At 41.9% G+C, this 22,449-nt stretch overlaps 1 protein-coding gene across 8 annotated transcripts in view; it reads left to right on the top strand.

The window, feature by feature from the left end:
• Window positions 1-21,123, top strand: part of PHF21A (PHD finger protein 21A) — a 132,845-nt gene extending 111,722 nt beyond the window's left edge. For 6 of the 8 annotated variants that reach the window (XM_056347373.1, XM_056347374.1, XM_056347366.1 and 3 more), the window contains 10 exons: window positions 1,542-1,838; window positions 3,619-3,717; window positions 4,424-4,475; window positions 5,286-5,365; window positions 5,825-5,885; window positions 8,314-8,477; window positions 15,240-15,395; window positions 17,029-17,104; window positions 17,418-17,521; window positions 19,481-21,123. In XM_056347373.1, coding sequence (XP_056203348.1) covers window positions 1,542-1,838; window positions 3,619-3,717; window positions 4,424-4,475; window positions 5,286-5,365; window positions 5,825-5,885; window positions 8,314-8,477; window positions 15,240-15,395; window positions 17,029-17,104; window positions 17,418-17,521; window positions 19,481-19,735 — 1,344 coding nt within the window. In that variant the 3' untranslated portion in view covers window positions 19,736-21,123. Of the gene's footprint in view, window positions 1-1,541; window positions 1,839-3,618; window positions 3,718-4,423; window positions 4,476-5,285; window positions 5,366-5,824; window positions 5,886-8,205; window positions 8,229-8,313; window positions 8,478-15,239; window positions 15,396-17,028; window positions 17,105-17,417; window positions 17,522-19,480 lie in introns of all 8 variants that reach the window. The other 2 variants (XM_056347371.1, XM_056347372.1) reach the window with 1 other exon arrangement.
• The last annotated feature ends 1,326 nt before the right edge of the window (window positions 21,124-22,449 follow it).

Genomic DNA, 22,449 nt, shown 5'->3' with positions numbered 1-22,449 from the left:
AAGAAGATGGAGACAGAGGTGCTTGGCTGGAGAGTTACAGACATGATCACAAATCGGAACAGGGAAGGTTTAGACTGCATATAAGGAAGCAGTTCTTTCTTTGAGGACAGTTAGGAGTGGGAGAGGCTTCCCAGAGATTTTGTGGAAGCTCCATCCTTGGAGTTTTACAAGACCTGTCTAGACAAACCCCTGAGCAACCTGGTCTGCGTTTAGTGGTGGCTCTGCTCTGGGCCAGAGGTTGCGTTACAGGCCTCCTGAGCTGCCTCCCAACCTGCATGAGTCTGTGATTACAAAATTGGCATATGATGATCATATGTGATCCTATTTACATCAAGTGAAATGAACCCACTGAACAGGTGTCAGCAAAATCAAAGTATCGCCCAAGGCCTTAAATTGCCTTAATTAGTGTTCACTGGTCATGAGCAAAAAAGGAAAAACAACATGTCTCTAGATTGTTCCCCAGTATTTCTGCATTGCAACGGAGGGTGACCTCTGTTTGCAGCTGACACTAAAACTTGTGGTTTACTTTTTTTCCCATGGTTTGGGAAAGGCACAGATTGCTTCTTCATTTGAAAAGACATCTTGGAGGAACTATTTCATTTGTAAGAAATACGTGGTGCTGTGAATAAAAGTCTAAATCTTTTACAAAAGAAAAAAGGAAAGTATAGGCTGATATCTGATTAAGATTTGGAGATGGTGTGATCTGTTGGAATGTGACCTAGTTTTCCATGATAAAATGCATTATGGAAATATTAAAGGTGGATAGGACAATAGGAATCAAATAAGGAAAAAGACTATTTTCAGAGTAATGTATTCTACTTTTATACTCTGTAATGATGTGATAAGTACAAACTTAACAATGGGCAGGAAACAAGCAAGCATTGGCGGTGGACTATTGGAAGATTCTCGTGGCTCTTCTTCTTGTGAAAGAAGAAAAGAGTAATGACTGCATTTACCTGTAGCCTTCAGCACTTTCAATGAGGGATTAATGTATAATCTTAACAGTTTTTTTTACTTAGCAAGATTGGTTGTTCAGGTGTCTAAATAATATATAGAGTTGACAAAGGTAGCAGGTATTTGCTGAAAAATTTAATTATTTCTTCCAGGGCACAATCAACTACTCATGATTTCTTGGAAGCTCACTATAAAGCCCTGAGACACACTTTTAACATGAGAGCCTCAGCTGTGCCTGTAAATACTACATGAATTTTTTGGCATGCAAAACTGATATGTTGATTTAGATACAGATAAGGCACTTGGCAATAAACCTGCAATGTAAGTGTCTGTGCATCCAAATACCATTTCAGGGTCAGTGACTGCATATGCAGATGTTGTGGTTGGGTTGTATGCAAGTAGGTTTGAAAATGTGGCTTTTCCTTCTCATAGCATACTTAGGACACTATGCTAAAAAATTACATTCTATTAAAAAATCAAGCAACCTTCTGCAGATTATACAGGCTGAACTGAAAGTAAGAAAGTGCATCTGAAATAGTCATACACAAATCTCTCTCTTTTCTTTTTTTTTGGTTTTTTTTTTGTAGGTTCGACCTAAACCAGTTGCCCAAAATAACATTCCTATTGCCCCAGCACCTCCTCCAATGCTTGCAGCTCCTCAGCTTATCCAGAGGCCTGTGATGTTGACGACAAAGTTCACGCCCACCTCTTTACCCAACTCTCAGAACTCCATACATCCAGTTCGTGTAGTTAACGGGCAGACAGCAACCATAGCCAAAACCTTCCCCATGGCACAGCTCACCAGCATCGTGATAGCAGCGCCAGGTACCAGGCTCGCTGGACCCCAGACTGTACAGATCAGCAAACCAAACATTGAAAAACAGGTACGGGTAAGAAAGTGGCTACTAATGCAACAGACTGGGTTTGTTGCTTTGCTGTGCCCGTTTGGAGAGGATGACAACCATGGAGAAATTTTCAGTGGGTACTGGAGATACTCATGTTCCAGCAACAGTACAAATCATGGAACAACTTGCAACTCTTGGGGTAGAAGTTACCATTTTCTTTAATATGGGCCGTTGGAATCTGTTTCTCACCATCGGTGTTTTTATGCTCCCCCTAATGTCTTAACTTGAGTGGGTTATGAGCACGCCACATTGCAGGACTGTATTCCAGGATCTTGGAGACCAAGTACAAACTGAAATCCATGTTCATATCAGGCTTGTAAGAAACATTGGAAAAATATTTTCTGTGTTTCTGTTTTTCAAAGGGTGCCTACATGAAAGGTGAAAATTATGTGAAAACATAGGGTTATTTAATACGATCAATGTAGCCATTTCTTCCTTGATCTTGCAGTCTTCTGATTGGAGGCAGAATAGTCTCACTCAGCTTCCGAGGACTGATAGCTCCCCGTGACTAAGTTGGATTGATTGAGTGGAAAGGAAGCCCTCGGAAACAGAGAATTCTAGATGTTTAGTTTTAAAGTCTCTCTCCAGAAAAGACTTCTGTATCATAAAACATTCCTTTAGTCAGCGTGGATTGCAACTGAGAGCCTTTGCCATTCAGTTCAAGTAAAGCAATCTCTGTTCGGCTTTTTACTCTTTTGTATATTTTATATTAGTCACAGTATAACATAGTATGTTATATAGTACACAATCTAGAACGTATAATATTTATGTAGCTTCTATAAATAATAGTAGTATATCTTTCACTTAATTCTTTCATAGACTAACGTGCCTTGAAGTTGCCTTCTGCTTTTGAAGTCACCTATGGAGACTGAAAATCATGTGCATGAAAGTTATGCTCATGCTCAGTTCTGCTTATGAATTCTCATGAGGAGGTTCTTGCATACCTCAGGGCTGTTCCACGAGTTACTCAGCAATGCGTTTCCTTTTCGTGTGATTTGAAGTTTTACTTCTACAATACCATACTTTTGATGCCTATTCCTTTTGATGCCAGCAATATTTGTTTGTGCTTTGAATAATTACTGGCAATTCAGCTGTTGAAAAACACTCAGAAGAATGGTGGTGTTTTAACATGAATTTTTCTCTGTATTTTCTCCATACCATAAAGGAGAAAAGTTTGTCCCTGTGTAGCTTACTTCACTCGGTTTGTAGCCTCAACAGCTACGCCATGGCCAAAGATGGGTTGGGTCATGCAGGGTTTGTGATATCATCGCAGAAGATTATGACTTAGGAAAAGAAATAAGCTTCAGAAACATCTGTGATTGTAGGAGTCAGAGAGACAGAGTCTGAGCCATTCGTAATTCTATGACATATAAAGACTGAGGAGTGAGAAGTACAAAATGCATGTGCCATGGGGAATGGTTTCTACCTGGAAGTCTTCCATGAGATGTTCTTAAAGTGTCTGTTTTCCCATACTGTATAGTGATTTCTGTAATGGAGTTAACTCTTAAGATTACTTCTGTTGCTTGCGTGGCTGCATGGGTTGATGCAGTGGTAAGGCTGTTCGATCCTTTGTTAAAGGAGAACACTTTATTTAATATTCCTTTCACATAGATTCCTCAATTAAGTCTTTGCTAGTACGCTGCCAGCTTTAAACTCTTGTTCTCCTGAACCTGCAAAAGTATTTGTTTTGCCTTACTAGTCAAAGTAAAGAAAAAAGTCATTCTTATCACTGAATGGGAGAAACACTGTTTCTTTTCAGACTATTAAACCACATGTGGAAGCAGAAGAGAAGCAAACAGAAAGTCGTACAGTTACTCCACCTGCTGCACCGAAGCCAAAACGAGAAGAAAATCCACAGGTATCAGAACACACCGAGCTTTCTTTTAAGAAGAAAAGGAAACACTCAGCACTTTAGAAAACATTTTCCCCTCCTCTGTTCCTTCAAGTCTCCTTAACTTGAACATTTCTATACGTTCCTGTTGGACAGCAGTAGTTGATAAGGCTAGAGAATAAGCAGAAGAGAATAAGAGAATAAGTTGATAGAGAGTAAGTTGTAGAGAATAAATTGATTTTTACATGTCTGTGCACTTACTGCATTAAAATTGGGATCCTTTAAGAAGCCATAGCACTTATTGAGAGGCACATGTAAGCCAGAATTGCTCCTTGTAGTTCACAATATATGGAGAATGATCTTCAACTAGCAATATTTTGCTGGCAATTAAACTGTGTTGGTACTTTCTAAAAGTCAATCACTTAGTTGGTTCAGTGCTGGACTGGAAGTAAAGAAACTGCTTTCTTGTTCCCAGCTCTGCCAACTCTGTGATCACGAGCAACTGGCATTTCCCTGTATCTCAGCCTAGGTTCCCATCTAGAAAATGGGACTACTGTCTATCCCCTGTAAGGCAGTTTGAAGGTATGAATGAAAAGTGATTTACAGAAGCAAAGTACTACTAATAACATTTTTGTTACTTACTTACCTGTCAACTGACTTCAGAGGGCCTAAGTGACATAGCCCATCCTATCGGTTTGATTTGTCATTATCTTTTTTTTCTCCCCCTTCACAGAAACTTGCCTTCATGGTGTCTCTGGGACTAGTTACTCACGACCATCTGGAAGGTAGGAAAAATGTCTTAACTTGGTTCCTGAACTCCTCTTTCATGGCCGTTCTGAATTGGAAGTGCAGGTCCAAAGTATTTCTGGATTAAATGCAGTGTTTTCTTGCACAGAAGTACATTTGGGATGTCTGTACTCTTGGTCTAACTTAGTTTGTTGTGCATACTTCTTTATTCCTCTTACTACACTGAAACAAAGCAGTTGCTTATGCAAGCAGAGATCAGTGGTTGGGAAGAAGGTGTATGCTCTGATGTTAGGAAGGAAATTTGTGATAATCCCATTGTTTTCTGGACAGCCCCTGTATCTGCCAAGTTACACCATGGATAATGTTACTGTAACCCACATCTAGAGATTTTTCATTTATTTCATGGGACTGTAATCTGTAGTGAATGAGTTAATAGATTACAATTGGGTTTGTAATTTAAACTCCTTAATCGTATACAGTGAAATACAGCCTAAGGTTTCAATGGCTTGCGTATTTCTGTACTGTATTTATTTTTAAGTATCAACAGGCTTACCAGAGGCTTTTCATTTTAGATCCCAATTACACTGACCATGAGTTTAAAACGTCTCAGGTGGGGGGTGTGAGAAGATGGCAATCATTTCATTAATTAGTTGAGCACTGTATATGTTCCCTGTCAGCTCTTAGGTTTCAAACCTTCAGAAATTAGAAGTATAACAAAGTTGCCTATGTTCAAGCATGATCGCTGTTCTGTAGAAATCGTCACAGCTCTCCTCACATGCAAACTGAATTCTGAGGACTTTATATACTGAGACCCGTTGTTTTCTAACCTGAATGCTTTGTTTTACAAGAAATCCAAAGTAAGCGACAAGAGAGGAAAAGAAGAACAACAGCAAATCCAGTGTACAGTGGAGCCGTTTTTGAGCCTGAGGTATTTATTTTTTGCTGGGGGAAGCTGGTATTTTCATTCTGAGCTTGTGTGTCTTTCTGCCTTGTTGCTACCTCCTAAGCTATCGCAGTCCTAACTAGACAGGCAAGCTATCATTTATAATTCAAAAGGCCATTGTGGTGGTAAGACCCTCAGATTTTTAAATAGTAAAGACATTGGGATGTTCTTCAAATACTTACATCTTTTTCTGCCTTCTCCTGCGTAACTCTGACGTTAAGTGGCCACGTGTGTTACTCTTACCATTAGGTCAGCTTGCGTATCAGCCTGAAGCAGTCCAGGTGTCAGAAGTAGTGTAAAAAAGCTCACCTTTCTGAAGCGGTGCTTCAGGAAACAGAACAGGCAGGAATCTCACTTTGTACTACCATGCTGTTCCTCAGCTATCGCATGTAGTTGTTGCCAAAAAATGTTAGCCAACAAAAATTGTTATATTCTGCCCTGCAGCGCAAGAAGAGTGCAGTCACGTACCTGAACAGCACAATGCATCCCGGGACACGCAAAAGAGGTGAGGTATACTTAGACCTGTCTCCCTGCTCTGTGCCTCTTCTTCCGTCTTGCATTTGCAGTCCCCTTTTGATTTGGAGAGCAAAACAAAGGACACTACAGTACTTCATTTGTCCAGTAAATTTCCACATTAGACAAATCTAGGGATTAGCATAGCACGTTTTATTAGGCAGCTCAGTGTTTCATTTCAGTTTCACTCTCAAAAAAACCCCCCAAAAATACAATAGATAAAGTGAAAGGTGAGATGTTTGAACATCATTTAGTGGTATAAAGCTGCTGTCAAGATACTCTTGTTAATAACTAGATTGTATTGTTACTGTCAAGAAGAAGGTAGTTATGGAAAAAGTGTCTGTGCCCTGAGGAGGGGAAACTTAGTGTAACAAAAGCCTTGTTCCCCACTGGGAGTAGAGATGGGTCCTTCAAAAGAATTTATCATGAGCAAGAAAGGCTATCATGCTCACACTGAGCACGTTTCTGCAACCAGAGTGACAGTCGTCCTGAAATGAGAGATGATCTTTCATACAGGTATGCGGTGTTATTCAGTAGAAATCCTTCTGTAGAACAGATGAAATTTTAAGACTTAGATTATGGTGAAACAGATGAGTCAGAACAGCACAGGAGAGAACATGATAACATTTTTTGAGCATGGCATCAACCACACATATATGTCAATCTTTCCCTGATTTTTGATGATTTTCTGGAGTCCTTAAAGACTCGTAATGCCTTCTTTACTCCTGAGTTTTCTGCTAAAAAAAAAAAGTAAACAATCAGATTAAAAAAAACCCCACAGTTCTACCTAGCACTGAGCAGTTCCATTATCTTTGGGTTTTGACTGCAAGGTCAAATATTCACTTGGCACGTGCTCTCCTTGATACACCTCTTCAGTCCAGCAGGCAGTGTGGCAAAGCTGGCACTTCTGCAGCTATGCTGCCTCTAAATAAAAGGCGTTGGTCTCTATGCCATCCTCTAATAACATTGAACGTATTTTTTTAAAAAGATATGATGTAGATTTTATAGAGAGAGTTTTGCATTTACTGTGTGGATAAGTAAATGTTCCTTCTTCTAGTAATGATTTCTTAATTCTGTTTTATAACTCATTGTGAACAATTACTGTATCAATGAAAACAATTGCATGCTTTTGTACTTGATACTCTCTTAGCCTGTTTTTGCACACTGACTGCTATTATACTTTCTTTTTTTCCCCTCACACTCTTTTGTGAGCCTGTACCTTGCATCAGTACCAAATTAGTAGCACATATTATTTTCATTTGACAAAAGATTTAGAGGTATACATCTGTTTTGTGATTTAGTATAGCAATATATTAGGTGAAAAGCTTATGCAAGCGTGTGCCCTTGAGAGCTTTAGTTTAATTCTAGATGGTGCTGAGCATGTCAGAAATTTCAGCCATGGACATCACTATGAGAAATCCGTTTCCAAGGACATACTTAATTCTGGAACATATCCAGACCTTAAATGCAAGGTTTAGCATGTTAATAGGTATAGACTGACGATCTGTAAACATAAGATCTGGGGAGTTATTCCTAGATCCTAACTCCTTTATGTTTACATATCCATAAATTACCCTGGAGAAGAGAGGCAGAAATGGTGGTTACATACCGGGTTTTTGCTTTCTTGCTTTGCATACATAAATTTATAAAAATTGTTATGAACACCTTTTTGCACTTCCACTCATCCAAAGGAGCATACAGGAGTTGTACATAATCAGACATACTTGACTGAGAAAGTCTAAGAAAGAACACAGAATGGGGGGGGTGTTACAGTGGCAGACCAGTGGTAGGTTACAACTGGTGGTAGTTACGGGTCAGGCAGCAGGTAGCCTAATTTTAAAAACGTGCCAGTGGGGTAGGAAGTGCTGATCTGTGGGTGAGTGGCTTTAAAAAAGAGGGGAAGAAAAGGAGGGGGTTGGTGAGTGTTGGCCTCTGGTAAAGGACTTACCTTTGCGGAGATTTGTGCTGGCACTAGAAAGATAGGGAGGGATGGGAGAACAGTGGAAAGGATTTAATAGTAGTTATCGTAGCTTCCCTCTAGGTTTGATGCCAACCTGTTTCCCCTAAAAACTGAGTAGCCTCATTTCTAGGAGTGGCAGGGGTCCCCATGCTGCTTTTGTGGGGTTGATTCTTTGATTCTCTACAGAGCTTATTTCTGTTTCCTTCTGAAATACATCTTTTAAATGTTCCTTCCTTGCAAAATTCTACTTAAAGATTTCTAAAAAATGTTTAAATCTTTGCTTCTGTCCTTCCACTTGTAACTTTTATATTAACTTCCTCTCTGTGCTACATCATTTCCTTTTTCATGCTAGCCAATGAGGACCACTGGCCAAAGGTATGTAAGATCATTTTTCCTTCTTTTTTTTTTTTTTTTTTTTTTGTGTGTGTGTGTGTGTGTGTTCCCTGTTGTTAATATGTAGGTCGTCCACCTAAATACAACGCGGTGCTGGGGTTCGGGGCTTTGACCCCCACATCCCCTCTGTCCAGTTATCCTGACTCCCCCGAAAATGAAAAGACAGAGACCACATTTACTTTTCCTGCAGCTGTTCAACCCGTGTCCCTGCCTAGCCCCAGCTCCACAGACGTAAGTAACTCTCGGGGAGGGGGTTACTTGTAGAAAGATATGTAGAAACAGCCACAAGGAAAATCATTGCAGATTTTGTTTTAGTCTCACTCATCGTTTGTCCTGACTCAGTGCAGTGAAACAACCCAGCATTCTTTTAACACCCTTCCTTTTTCCTCCTGCACCTATGTTCTTGTCCTGTAGAGATTTTATTTATAACTCCTTTGGTGGATTGAAACATTGGGAGGCACCAGGCTTGCTAGATGAGCTCATTTCCTTTGTGCAGTGTCTGAGATCTTGTCTGACTGAATTGAATCTGTCAACCATGAAAAAGGGGGAAGGGGAGAATGGAAAGTATTACTTTCAGACCATAATAACAAAAAGTTGTGGTGTTTCTGTAATGAGAGAAGGAGGGAGAGTGCTTGGGTCACACAGAACAGGCAAGAGAGCAGCATTTGCAGCCCTGGTTTGGCAGTTTTGGTGTACTGGCATAGCTAAACACATCGCCCCTGTGGTCAGATCGTAAAACCTGGCCTGAGTGAGGTCCGGTCATATTGTTATCATCTACAAAGAAGCAAGTGTCCTTATTTTAAGATAATTTGAAGGTAAGATTTGCTACTCAAGGCACAATCTTTTTTAAGTTGCTGAGAACTATCCAGTTATTTCATTGTTTCTATTCCTTGCAAAAACATTATGGAAAAAATTAAAGGTCATACGTAAACTTTAGAAGATAAGTAGTGTGGGAAGCATTGGACTGAGTCGCTGTATAGATCCAAAATGCCGTAACGAAGGGACTGTACACTATGGTTTGTTCTGAAAGTGTACTGTGACAGTTCAGTACGGGTGAAACGATTCATTGCGCAAAAATTCTCCAGAGCTGCATTGTCCTGGAAGCAGCACTTCCAGTAAAGCACTTGCGTTCTAATGACTAGTACCTACTGGGCACAGTTTAAACATAAAAAAGGTGCATGCTTATTTCTTCATACTAGTGCTGCCAAAGCTCCTGCAAGCTGAGTTAGAGCAGTCTCTTCTTTTGTTTTTCACGTCCCTCTTTTTGTTTTTCTAAATGTATTATCACACATAATTGAGGCCCAACCATTTGAAATGGGCTTTAAGGGAGAGTTGGGCTGCTTTATTTCCATCTATGCAGTTGCATCACTGTAAGTTTGTAGACCAAGAGACCAACTCAGCTGGCCACTTACAGCAGGGAATAGAAGCCAGCTTCTTGCCTCTGAACTGTATTTGTTCTGCAGAGGTAACAGGAATAGAAATAATACAAGTGTGTCTGAGTCACTGAAATAAATAGATGCAATTCTGATACCCAGGGAATATGTATGTGAAATTAAAAGTTTCTCTTTCATATAGTAGTTTTTGAGAGCAGAATAGCACTTGATGATAAAAACCCTTTCCTGACAGTCAAATGAATGGGATTGTGGAACAGCCCCTCAGGGAGAAGGTGGGGCAGCTCCATCCTTGGGGACTTTTAAAAGCAAGCAGTACAAACAACTAGCAAACATGCTGGAGAGCGTGTTTTTTACATTGGCCCCAAGAGAAGGACTGGGTAATGTGGTGGGAGTCTTTTCCATCTCTGACGTGTGTGTGTATACTGCTGAGTCTTTTCCCACTGTGCAAGAGCTCTCAAAACAGTATAATGAGTTGTTGCCCTGTTTTCTGCAGTGCCTGGTAGCAGCAAGCTGAACCAAGAATAGTGAATTTCTGTGCCATTCAAATCTAGTTCTGAATGCCCTGAATTTTCTGAATTTGGATAGTATTTGGGCCTGGATTCTGGACTGCTTTAATATTCATTAATTAATGAAAATAAAAGTATTTTAAAGGAGACAATGTAAGGTTATGCAGCAGGTAATTAACATTCTCTCTTACCCGAGTGTATTATAATATAGCGCAGTAACCTTCTTTCTCTTTTAGAATCATATAGAAATCTCCTTAAACATGTTTCCCGACAAATTGTTTGGTTTATACATATACAACAGCACTAACGTTTTTGTGGGTTTAATTTTTTGAATGAACTTTATCCCAAGGTCCCATTCAATGCATATTTGCTATCAATTGGCCTAATTTGTTAAGACTTTTCAGAAATATTTGGTATTGAATTCTGTATAAAATAAAATACATGTAAAAGTAGAAAATATATTTCAAAGACTATTATGCAAAATTTGAACCTTCAGAGACAGCAAAATATTGGAAACATAGTAAATACGATACCTCTTCTTCTGTCATTACATGTTATAATTCTTACTTGCTAACCATAAAAAGAGGAGTGGTTTCCCACTGCCATCACGAGCTGGAAGGTAGTCTTGTGTTAATATGTCCTCATGAAATTGCTGGATAAACTTGTGCAGTTACATCCCTTTTTTGTGATTCGCTTTCCCCCTTTTATACATTTGGCATGGTGCTTCCTTTTCCCATCTAAGTTTTGAGAACTTAGCAATACTTGTAAAAACCTTTAGCATCCTTGGCTGGAAAAGTGCTATATAATGCTGGAAAAATACTATATATTTAAACACCAAGTGCGAGTCATGCTGGAGGTGAAGACAAAGAGGAAAAGTAGATCTCTGGGATTTAAGGAGCTTGCAGCTTAATTACATGCAGAATGCAGGCTACACTGGAATGCTCATGCCACAGTTTATGACTGGTGCTACCACCAAGAGGAACTGTCCTGCCTGTCACAAGCAGTCTTTTCTCATCCCTGAAATGCCTCCTGTGTTGTTCCAGCACTGATAAATCTGAGGTCACATTTTGATCTCCATAAGGAAACTGGCATAACTAAAAATTGTTAGTCTTAGCCAAGACTGTGCCCTAATCCAGTTAATTTTATAGGCACACACATGCTTGTGCCAGCCTCATGCAGGGGACAGAAATGAGTGTCTGGGCATACAGAGGAGGCAGGATCACTTCATTTGGCCATGTCGTGTTGAAGAGGGTCTGCCTTGTTACCAGGTGATGTGGCTATGGAAAAGTCTCTTTATATCAGACAGAAAATACTGTCTCTAGTGACAGCCTCCAGCTTTGGGGACTTAAAAATGAAAGCACAAGCCGTGCCTGAGTAAATAAGGCTGTTTCAGAAGTTTCAGTTAAAACAGTTTAGCGGTTCCTCAGATACAGAAGAAAACTGCAGTTTTGCCCATCTTTAAAATACTTTTGCATTAATTTGCTGAGAAGGCCTAATTCCTATAGGCTTTAGAATGGGAATTTGGTATTTAGCACTTGAGTAATCTTTGACTTTAGCCAACCTATGAAAATTACAGATCAGGCCAAGCACTTGGTGCCAGGCACCATGGCCCAGAGCAGCCTTCTTGCCTTTCCTTACCGCTGTCATTCTCTGAATGACAGCGATAAATTTTGAAGGGAGGATAAAGCAGGAACTGGAGATGGGATTGGTGATAAGGATGCAGGGGTAGAAAGAAGGAATAGAACCTGGGAAAAGGAAGGAAGTAATGCAGTAGGCAGGACTGAGCAAAACTCTGTGGGTTTTTTTTCTTTTTTTCTATTTGGCAATTAGCTGTAAACCACTTGGTTATGTGTGATTTTCCCTCACACAGTCGTGGCATGTTCACCTGGAAGGTAGCAATTGCCTTTGAAAGTCAATTACTCAGCAGTAAAAACAGTGGAAAAATCTCTTGTTCTAGTGATGGTTCAAGTCTGTGGTCACAATATGTCTTTTTAGTAGTAAACTTTTTATATCAAAACAACATTTCAGTTGAGGGGAGCATTAGGGAACATCCACATTGCAGTCAAGCCCATAAAAGTTAGGAAATAGCAGAATTATTATTGCTTCTGATAACTTAATTCACTTACATCATACATTATGATCCTCTTTATTTATATGGCCATGAACAATTCCTGTTGCAGAGTATTTACTTCTCCCATGCTGTTGCAGTGGAACATACATATAAATATAGATATTACATATTCAAAGACACAAACTACATATACTTCTGATTTGATACTGTTATTATTTAGTTCTGTTGCCTGAAGTCAGGCCCTGCTGCTCCAGACACTTTAAAAAAAAAACCTGAAGAAAACTGTTAGCTGTCCAGAAAGCTTTCATTTGTTTTCCTGGTCTCTTGGTGTGGAGGAAGTAGAGCAAAAAGCAATGTTAAATCACCTTTCATGGTCTCTGTTCCAAAATTCTTCAGTCTCTTAAGCCTGTAGCATGTGTAAGAGCAGCCTCAGGAGCTCTGCCCATACCCCCTCCCCGAGCTGCTCCATAAGCTGGGATTAGTGGGGTTCATGTCACAACATCAAGCCCAGCCCCCCTTTAGCATATATTTATTAACTGTCTGTAGAACCTGGGGCATTTTTTTGGAATCAAATGGTGACTGGGATTTTGGTAAGGCCAGCTATTAATTCTGAGGAAATGCCCTGAATTTTGCATGACCAAAGCTAGGGCTGTGGATTTGGGGCGTGCATGTTGTCATCGCGATGCATTCAGCCGCACTGCACACTGACCAGCTGTGTCACCTCAGGTTTTGCAGCATTCAGTTTAGAAGGTTCTGGGTCTAAATTTCTGAGTACCTCCCCCTCAGAAAGCAACTACACACGTCTCTTTCTGCAGAGTATTAGGCGAAACAAGTTTGGTTCTCAGCAAATCAATCATTTTGCACCTGAGCCGGTTACCAGGCACCATCGTGTAGTCTGTGGCAACCAAAGCATCTTAGCGCATGTCATTGTCTAGAATGAGAATTTTAATCTAAAATGTGAGGATTTTCCCCTTAAATTTTTCCTTAGGTTACAGAGGATTTTGGTTTAGCTCAGTTGGTGTCTTCTGCCTGCCTTCTTTTCCTTGTACTCACAGAGTGCATGCTAGGGGAAAAGGAGTTCTTCCCAGCCTGGTTACACAGATCACAAGAGGCATGAAATGTTGTTCGTTTAGTTCTTCATTTAACATTGAGGAACCCTTTGGTATTAAAGAATGAAGTAATACCCTAACCCAGCTCTCAGTGATACCTGGGAGTTAACAACCAAAACATGGCACTGAAAATTTGCGGAAGATTGATCCTTTACAACACATGACATCAGCACTAACCGTGAGAATTAAGAGAAGAATAACCTTCCCTTTGACGGAAGGCCTCATCAGCAGTAGAGCCAGGAAGCAGAAACCCAAGCAGATTGCTTGTGTGTCATTCTTCTAATATGTTTAATATTTTATCCATAGTAAGAGATTAGTGTCATTTTTCTTGCCTGGCAACTTAATGTGTAAGTGCCCAGCCAAATCTGCTGTCCCTCCAAATTGATACAACTTATTCACACATGTGACAAGATTGTGGGGTCAGAACGAAGCCTCGCACCCGCGGATCTGCCTCATACGCGCAGTTTGACTCCACACATGCATTTTACGTTGGCGGCCTTGCCCATCTTGCTTGTATCGGACTCCAGGTGGGGCACTGAATACGTCAAGTTGCCAGGACAGGTGGTGAGAGGAGAGGGCTGGGGTGCAGAAGGATGGAGAGGGCTGGGGAGCAGAAGGATGGAGAGGGCTGGGGAGCAGGAGGATGGAGAGGGCTGGGGAGCAGGAGGATGGAGAGGGCTGGGGAGCAGGAGGATGGAGAGGGCTGGGGAGCAGAAGGATGGAGAGGGCTGGGGAGCAGGAGGATGGAGAGGGCTGGGGAGCAGGAGGATGGAGAGGGCTGGGGAGCAGGAGGATGGAGAGGGCTGGGGAGCAGGAGGATGGAGAGGGCTGGGGAGCAGGAGGATGGAGAGGGCTGGGGAGCAAGAGGATGGAGAGGGCTGGGGAGCAGGAGGATGGAGAGGGCTGGGGAGCAGGAGGATGATTCTTTCACACCTCTCTGTTCAAATATCCAAAAAACAAAGAAAAACAACCAACCACCACCACTCCAAGCATGAGATGAGAGTAACAGGAGGAGAGAGAGAGAAGAAAAAGTGACAAAAATCAGACCTACCTTTCTGGGAAGTTAATGGCTGTAGGAATAATTCTTTCTGATGGTGATGCAGTAGTCACTAAACCTAGTTTGTTTAAGAGATGCTGCCAGTAGTGTTTTCAGTACTTTCTTTTAAAACTCCCTTACTTAGAACAATTTCTCTCGGTATTCCTTCATCCTGGCTCTCAGCCTATGTTAGTGGTGAAACACAACCCACTCTGTAGGGAATGAGAAGTTTTGAGTCACGGCTTTTTTGGTGCAATTAGAGGTAACCTAAGTGAAGTAAGAAGAATTGTCTCGGAACATGCAGTAAAAAGAGTTGTCTCGGAACATAATTAATTTTGTTCTTTTTCATTTACAAGCACAACACCTCTTCCTTCCAGTTTCATTTTTAAAGGTGACCTAAATATCTTGACAGGGTTCTTGTAAGTCACTCGGTTGGTGTTTCTTAGATACCATTACTGGCAAGACTCAGCTTGGCAGCATTCCTGCAGCGGAGTTGGGCCTACATCCAGAAATGAGAAGGGTTAAGAAAGTGGGTTGCTTATCACCTTAGCCAAAGAAAATAGGCAGGGTGAAGGGGTAATCTTAAGAAAGGCTGTGGGGTAGCCCTTGTTAAGAGAAGCTGTGGTAGTGAGTGTTTGCTGTATGGTTTTGCCTTGGGAGGACAGAGGGAGTGTTTGGGAGGACAGCTGTCAGTGTTTCTGCCATCCTGCCTGGTTTTCCTGTTTCGCAGCCTGCAAAGAGCTGGCCCATTTGGAATCCCCTTAGAAGTAGTTTGTGCTGTAAACTTTGTATTCAACTAGAATGTGATGTCAGAGATCGAAGTTCACTTTTTGCCTTCTCTCTCTCTCACCCACACCCCTTCCCCTGAATTTTATAGGGCGATATCCATGAGGATTTTTGCAGTGTTTGCAGAAAAAGCGGGCAGTTGCTGATGTGTGACACGTGTTCACGTGTTTATCACCTGGACTGTCTGGACCCGCCTCTGAAAACCATTCCCAAGGGCATGTGGATCTGTCCCAAATGTCAAGACCAGGTATTGTTTGACAGACAGGGAGAGTGATATACAATGCGCTGTAAAGGTTTTTCAGGGTTAAAATAACCGGTTCACTTGGCTTGCTTAAATCAAGACAGCCTGACACGGAGCAAACCTATTTGATCTGTAATAAGGCTTGTGTGAATGTGAATTACCTCGGCTGGAATGCATCCAATTACAAAACTGTTAGGCCTTGCTCCCAGATTTGGGTCTTTTATTTGTTACCATTGTGTTTTTACTCTTTTTTTCTGGGCCAAAGCACGCAAACTTTTGGGAAAGGTTCTTTATGACCCATAGAAATTTTGCTGTTCATCTTAAGCTCGTTGTTTCTTCAAAAGCCATTAGTATATTCTTCTGGACAAATAAATAAAACATTTGCACAAGCCTCCCTCAATAGATAGAGCAAATACAAGCCCCTGTTTGTTTGCTCATATAAATCAAACATCAGGGAGGTTGTCTTCAGTGATCTCTTTAATAATATCATCTAGCATCAGTATAATGAGATGGGCGAACAGTTGGGTGGTTCTTCCTTCCAGATCCCTCTCTGAAAGTACACAATTGAAGTGAACAGATTATATTTTAATATTTTGTTTATAATTGCATTGAGATTACAACACAGAGAAGTAAACTATTGTATTCCTAACCCTTCCGTGGAACTCCCGGAGTTGGGAAGGATTGCTGATAATCGGCAGCCTGAAGCTGTTAGTGTTCTGTCAAACACAGCATATTGCTTGGTCGCCCACGTGCCCTTCGGTTAGCCAGATGGTCACACAAAAACCCAGCCTGACGTACTGTTCAGAAGAATGAAAATGCAAAACTCAAGTGGCTTGGTCAGTAGTTTCAAGAGAGGAGGGAGCGTTAGCACTTCCCTATTCCTGCCCTTGCCTGCTCTCACCTTGTCCTTCCTCTTCATAGTTCCATGATAGGTTCCCACAAAACTGGGCGGGTGGGAATCTGAGTAATTTCCCTGTAAAGTGACCGAGTCCTCGATCTTCTGAGACACTTCTCTGATTCATTTATTAAAAATACATGTCTTTCCTGTCAAAATAAAGCTTCTTGGGAAGGAGTATGTAGGAGGGATCTGGAAGACATAATTGATGTTTACCCTATAAAGAGGGTTTGACAACTCTGTTGAGATGATTCTGATAAGAAAGGGAGATAGGACAGTTTTGTGTTTACTAGCCAGGAAATGTGATGTCTGAACGTATGGTGTGGAGACTGGTCTGTGCCATGAAAACTTTTCTCCCAGAACAACTAAGATCAGCAATTCATCTGAGCCATGAAATAATGTTTATGTCTCCTGGCAGCTCTGAGTTCAGATATATTATCCTTTCAGTCCTCTTTTAAGTTGTTCAGTTTCATTAGTAGACTTTTATTTGTGGCTATGGAAGGAATTTGAGAAAATGCTGACATTTGTAAGAAACAGGTCTGCTCTGTGGGAGCCACAGTACAGTTGTGAATAATTCCCTCTGTTAAATCTCAGAACAGGTCTGTGAAGCTTCATGTTAACAGGGCTGAGGCTAATGACAGCCATGAAGGAAAACCCTCAGCCTTTCCTCCTTTCTCTCTCTCCTTCTTGCTTTTTTAGGGGTAGATTGCATACCAGCTAAATCTCCAAACACTTTTCTTTCAGATGCTAAAGAAGGAAGAAGCAATCCCATGGCCAGGAACTTTAGCAATCGTTCATTCATATATTGCATATAAAGCAGGTAGGAAAATGGAGAACACTTTAGTTTCACTTCTAATAATGGAAGATTTTTTTGGGGGAATGGGATAGAATGGTTCTTCCTTCACAAAAGGAAATTAAAGGGGAAGAATCTTACGCACTAGCAAAGTGAAAATAGTGATCTAAATATTTCTTAAGCCTTCTGTGATATTTGTATATGTAGGTGGAATTTTGGGGGTGATTTAGTGCACAAGTTGTTGAATTGACTTTAAACACAATTAACCTCTTTACATGAAGTGGTTTAGACCCTCTGTCCGCTGTTGTAACAGAAACATTTTAAATACTCCGTTTCGCAGCAAAAGAAGAGGAAAAACAGAAACTACTTAAATGGAGTTCAGATTTAAAACAGGAAAGAGAACAACTAGAGCAGAAGGTTAAACAGCTCAGCAATTCTATAACGGTGAGTATTGCCCTCCCAAAAAACTCTGCACCTGTGTTCTGGTGCCAGAATGCAGAGAGAAAACAATAGAGGGACTCCATGCGTTAGACCTGGCTTCCACTGGATTTACTGAGAATTGAGTGAGTGCTCTGCTTTGCTCTGCTTTGCTTTGCTTTGCTTTGCTTTGGGGAGCCAGAAGGAAACACAGGCAGCATGTGCTTACATTGAGTCACTTACACGTGATCCATGCTGACCATATATTGTAGACATAGAGTGACCTCTAATATCAGCTAGTGACAAACATGACTCGAAGCATTATTGTCTGTGGGCAGTAAAGGAAGTGAAATTCTCCAGTGGCTCGCTCAAATAAGAGTAGCTGGGCCTCCTTGTGTAATAAGAACGACAGTCTTGGTGTGCTTTCCAGACCTTCCTAACAGAGGAGTGACCGTTTGCTCATGACCGACTCTCCACTGCTGACGCGTTGCCGTAGCAGTCAGCAGCCGGACACTGGGCATGCCCCGGCATGGTATGAATTGGGCGATGTCATACTTCAAACCACAAGCTGTAGTTTCCACCTTAGTTTAGCGCTGTAATTAGAGCATACATATTCATTTGCTCTCTCTTCTCACCTCAGTATGCAAATCAGGATCTTGAGTTGCCAGTGTAAGGTGTGAGCTGCTCACTTAGTGTAGCCCCGGTCAGCATCACGGAATGAAAAATACTGACATCTCTTCTGTGTGGCAGCATCTGTAAGGCTGGATACATAAGTACATACGTATGTACTTTTCTTTTTAAATACGGATGCACTTCCTGGTCTGCCTGTCTTTACCTGTTAGAACAAAAGTAAGTGTCCCGTGTTTATAGACCCCTAAATGCTGACGATACAAATAAAACGATTGTGAGCAAACAAGGGGTGAGAGGTGCTGGTTAGCAGGTCTGGAGACTGGTCATCTTCTGGTTAGTAGCAGCTGGGTGTAACCTGAGCAGCACTGGAGCACTGACACTGTTTCTCAGTGGCGTACCCAGGCAGATGTAAGCCCTTAACGTGAGGTTCTGACGGTAGGTAAGGGGAACGGTTTATCTTCTATGACCAAGTCATTGTTTATACTTTCATTGGAACTGTCCAAAAAAGACGCGTTTGGTCTAAATTTTGTGGTGTTTTTCTGATGCCATGAGCTGCGTGCGAAAACAGTATAGCTGAAAGCAACAGTGTCTGGAGATCAGCGTGGGTAAAAGGTTTAAAATATGTAAGAACCTGAATGTTACAGACATAGCTACCATCTCCTCCTTTCTGAGAGTTCCCAATATAGATATAAGCAGGTTTTCACCTCTGAAACATCATTTGTGGGCTTTTTTTAAAGTTAACTTACCCAGACTCTTAACTGATGAGCTAGCTAGGTTACTACTGCTTCTAAGAGAAAGACATGGCCACAAATAGGATTTTGAAGTGAAGAAGGGCTTGTTTTTCTTTTCAAGTGCCCCTTTATTTATTGAGAGGAGGAAGTGATGTTCCTGCTAAAATGTATGTGAAAGCAAAGGCTGTATCCCATTAGTGGCATGCACGTACGCTGTCAGCAGTCAGCTGCAGTAGGATGCCTGAGTTTGCAGATCTGAGCTAAAGAAATTTCAGCAATGCGATACTAGTGAAAAAAATAATAAGAGCATACACTTGGAAGTTTCCCTTCAAAAGGAGCACAAAAGGATGGAGCTGTCTGCGTTCATTTGCAAAACACCTTGGGATGAAAGGGGGCCGTACCAGGTGACAGCTACGTACTGGCAGTTTAATTCCTCAGCCTGCAAATATGAGTTCTCCTGTGAACCCGGCCCTGAGATTCTTTTTCTTCTGGGCCGGGAAAGTGAAATTGTAGCCGCAGTCTTTTCTGCGTACTTAGATTTAGATCTGTGAATGTCAGTATTCCTTCTCTTACCTTCGTAGATTCACTAGCCTGAACTTACTACTGCTTTTCTGTTTTGCTGCAGAAATGCATGGAAATGAAGAATACCATCCTTGCAAAACAGAAGGAGATGCACAGCTCCTTGGAGAAGGTAAAACAGCTGATCCGCCTCATCCAAGGCATCGACCTTTCAAAACCCATAAACTCTGAGGTCAATTCAGTAGCCATCTCCAATGGCATGGACTCCACTAACAATACTAATGCTGCCACCTCCACCTTAGCCTCCTCCCCTTCCCAGAGCTGCATGGTGAACTGTACCAAGGGCGATGAGACTAAATAACACAGTGAAGTTAAGAAGGAGCCGAGGGAGGTGGCGGCGAGGAGGAAGAGCAAAATAATGAAACTCTAGTAAAGCAAAACTGGATTTCTTCTGGAAAGTGCAGAATTCTTTAGTTCTTTGGTTCCAGAGAGAGCGTGAAGATGCTTGTGCCAGGCGGCACCGGAGTTTGCCAATTGATCCTTCTTATTCTGTGTGTACATGCAAAGTTTGGATCATGTTACATGAATAGTGCCAGCTGGGGGTTCTTTGCCAGCACCATGCCAAGTGAAATAATATATTTACTCTCTCTATATTTTACACCAGTGTGTGCCTGCAGCAGCCTCCACAGCCACTATAGGTTTGTTTTATTTTTGTTTGGGGTGAGGAGCAGGGATGAGGGAGGAGAGCAGGTTTCAAATCCTTATTTGCAGAACAGTTTGTTTAGCTAGGGGAAAACAAAAACAAGTCCAAAGAGCCTGTGGGCTTTTCCTGTTTCTAAACTCTCAGTACTATTAAACCAAAAAAACAGAATTATAAATTATCAAATCCCAGTGCCCAGAAGGGACGAGTCTATCAAATAAGCAGTATTTACTATTGTTTAGACAGGAGATGTACAAAAGGAAAGGAGATGGACTTTTCACTGAGTAACCAGCACATGTACAGGCTGAGGATCTGCTGTCCCAACAGCTTTGGGTTAATCCTGTTTCTTCACGTTAAACAACAGACATGCTTTGCAGAATGGGTTTGGGTCCTCACACTCATGCAGAAAGCCTGTGTTGGGAATGGGAGAACAGAGGGCCAGAATCCAGGGTCAGCTTGGAGCATTGGACGGAGTGTCCCGAGAGAAAATGTGCATCGATTACTTGAAAATGAGATTCCAGCCCTTTTCTATATTTATAAACAACAAAGGTATCCTGAACAAAGTAGCACATGACCCAGATGTGTGAACTGAACAGAGAAATGTCCTTTTCTTTCACTTCCTTTCTCTTCTTTTGGTAACAAGAACTAAATAAGGAATAGAAAAGCTGTTTTTCAGGCTGACAGTCTAATTAAAGAGGTAGATGGGACCTTGCATGGTATAGATTAGAAGTAATAGTGTCAGTGAGATACAGTGAGTCTTTGTGAGTCCTTGTGTCATCGTTTTGGGCACTGTTTTTTTATGCAAGGGCAAAATCTTTGTATCTGGGGGAAAAAACCCAACTTTTTTAAATTAAAAAGGAAAATAAAAGATATTGAGGTCTTCCTAGTGTTACTTAAAATAAGATCAAGGTAAGAAACATTGTAAAAAAAAAATTACAAAAGTGCTATTTGTTTCCTAAACAAGTGATTTCTATTAAAAAGGTGTCAGAACTGGAGAAAATGCTGTGTACTTAGAATTTTTTAACACAGACTTTGCTTATTTATGATGACATTCTGCTGTGTTTTGGTTTTAAAATCCAGTGGGACAGTTTCTGTAGACGATACCATACATGCTACTGGCCAAACTCTAAGGAGAATCAAATCCTGTGGTGCTGGGTGTCACCCCACCTGGAGGATGTGCCGGGCTGGTCCCTGCTGTTGCCGATCTCCCCCGTTCTCCCATGTGTTTGTAACCCAGAGGAAAGCAGTTGGCAGCGTGCTCATTTAAGGCTTTTATAGTTTTGTGATGTGGACTGGTTAGGGCTTGAGAGGACCGACAGTGAGTTGGTTGGACTGAAACCGCCTTGTCACCGCCTTTTGTTTGAGACGTCCATCTCTTACGTAGAATCTTTTTGCTGTAGGTGGCAAAGCTTGCCTTGTGCTTCCAGTTGTTGTGAGGTCTGTCCCAGTTCAGAGCCCTCCTCATCCTGGCCGCGCAGGGTTGTGTGCCAGAGCTGCCTCGTCCTGCTACTGCCTGTAAACATCTGGGCAAAGCCCTGTTTCCACTGGAAGTACTGGAAAAGTCCCATTACTTCCAGTGGGAGCAGAGCTGAGCCCCACTACAGGCACAGCACGAGGCAGAGTCCCTGGTGCGGTGTCCTTGAGAGCGGGTGCTGGGTGGCAAGGCACACCGGCTCAGCTGTTCCTAGAAGACAGAAAAGCTTTGGATTTCAGGGACACGTTTCTGAGCGAGAAGAAGCGAATACTCCAGGCACTACATCGCCTGGGAGAGTCTCTCTGCTGCCACGGCCAAGCATGCGTCTGCGGGATTTTTGGAGCTGTTTCCTTCCCTCTCCTTTAGACTGCCCTTCTGCCCTTGAGGGACTTCTAGTCCTCCTGCAGGAGTGTGCACTATTTTCAGCTCTGAGCTCAGAACTGATACCCAAGTTCTCACATTTGTCTGTAGTTGGGAAAGTGACTCTTACATGCACTTCTCAGCTGAAGCTGTGATAACCCCCACTCTGCCGTTTGGTGCTGGGGTTCTGTTCTGGAGCTAGCAGAGCTGGAAGGAGGAGTTAGCACAAGTGGCAGGGAGGCAGCTGGGTGGACCACGTCAAAACCGATCAAACTAAAAATGTCCTTGCATCAACCCGGCTACCAGTGGGGCCACCGCCATAGGGCGGGCCGGGCCAGCAACCCAGAGCATTTTAACAAAGGGCGAAGTATTTTGAGGGACAAAGAGGAAAAGCGAACTGAACTGGGCACCTTTCGTTAGAACGTGACCAGCAGCTAACAGCCAGGCGCTCGGGGGGGGCTGCCTTTTTGGCCAGGTTGTTCTCTAGCTGGGTAATTCTTAACATCGACTTCTGGCGCATTGAGCACATTCCAGTGAGAGA

Source organism: Falco biarmicus, chromosome 7 (genome assembly GCF_023638135.1).
Source record: "Falco biarmicus isolate bFalBia1 chromosome 7, bFalBia1.pri, whole genome shotgun sequence".
In the NCBI taxonomy this organism is placed as follows: Eukaryota; Metazoa; Chordata; class Aves; order Falconiformes; family Falconidae; genus Falco; species Falco biarmicus.
Note: the sequence above shows the minus strand (reverse complement) of the source record. Positions and strands in the feature narration are given on the sequence as shown.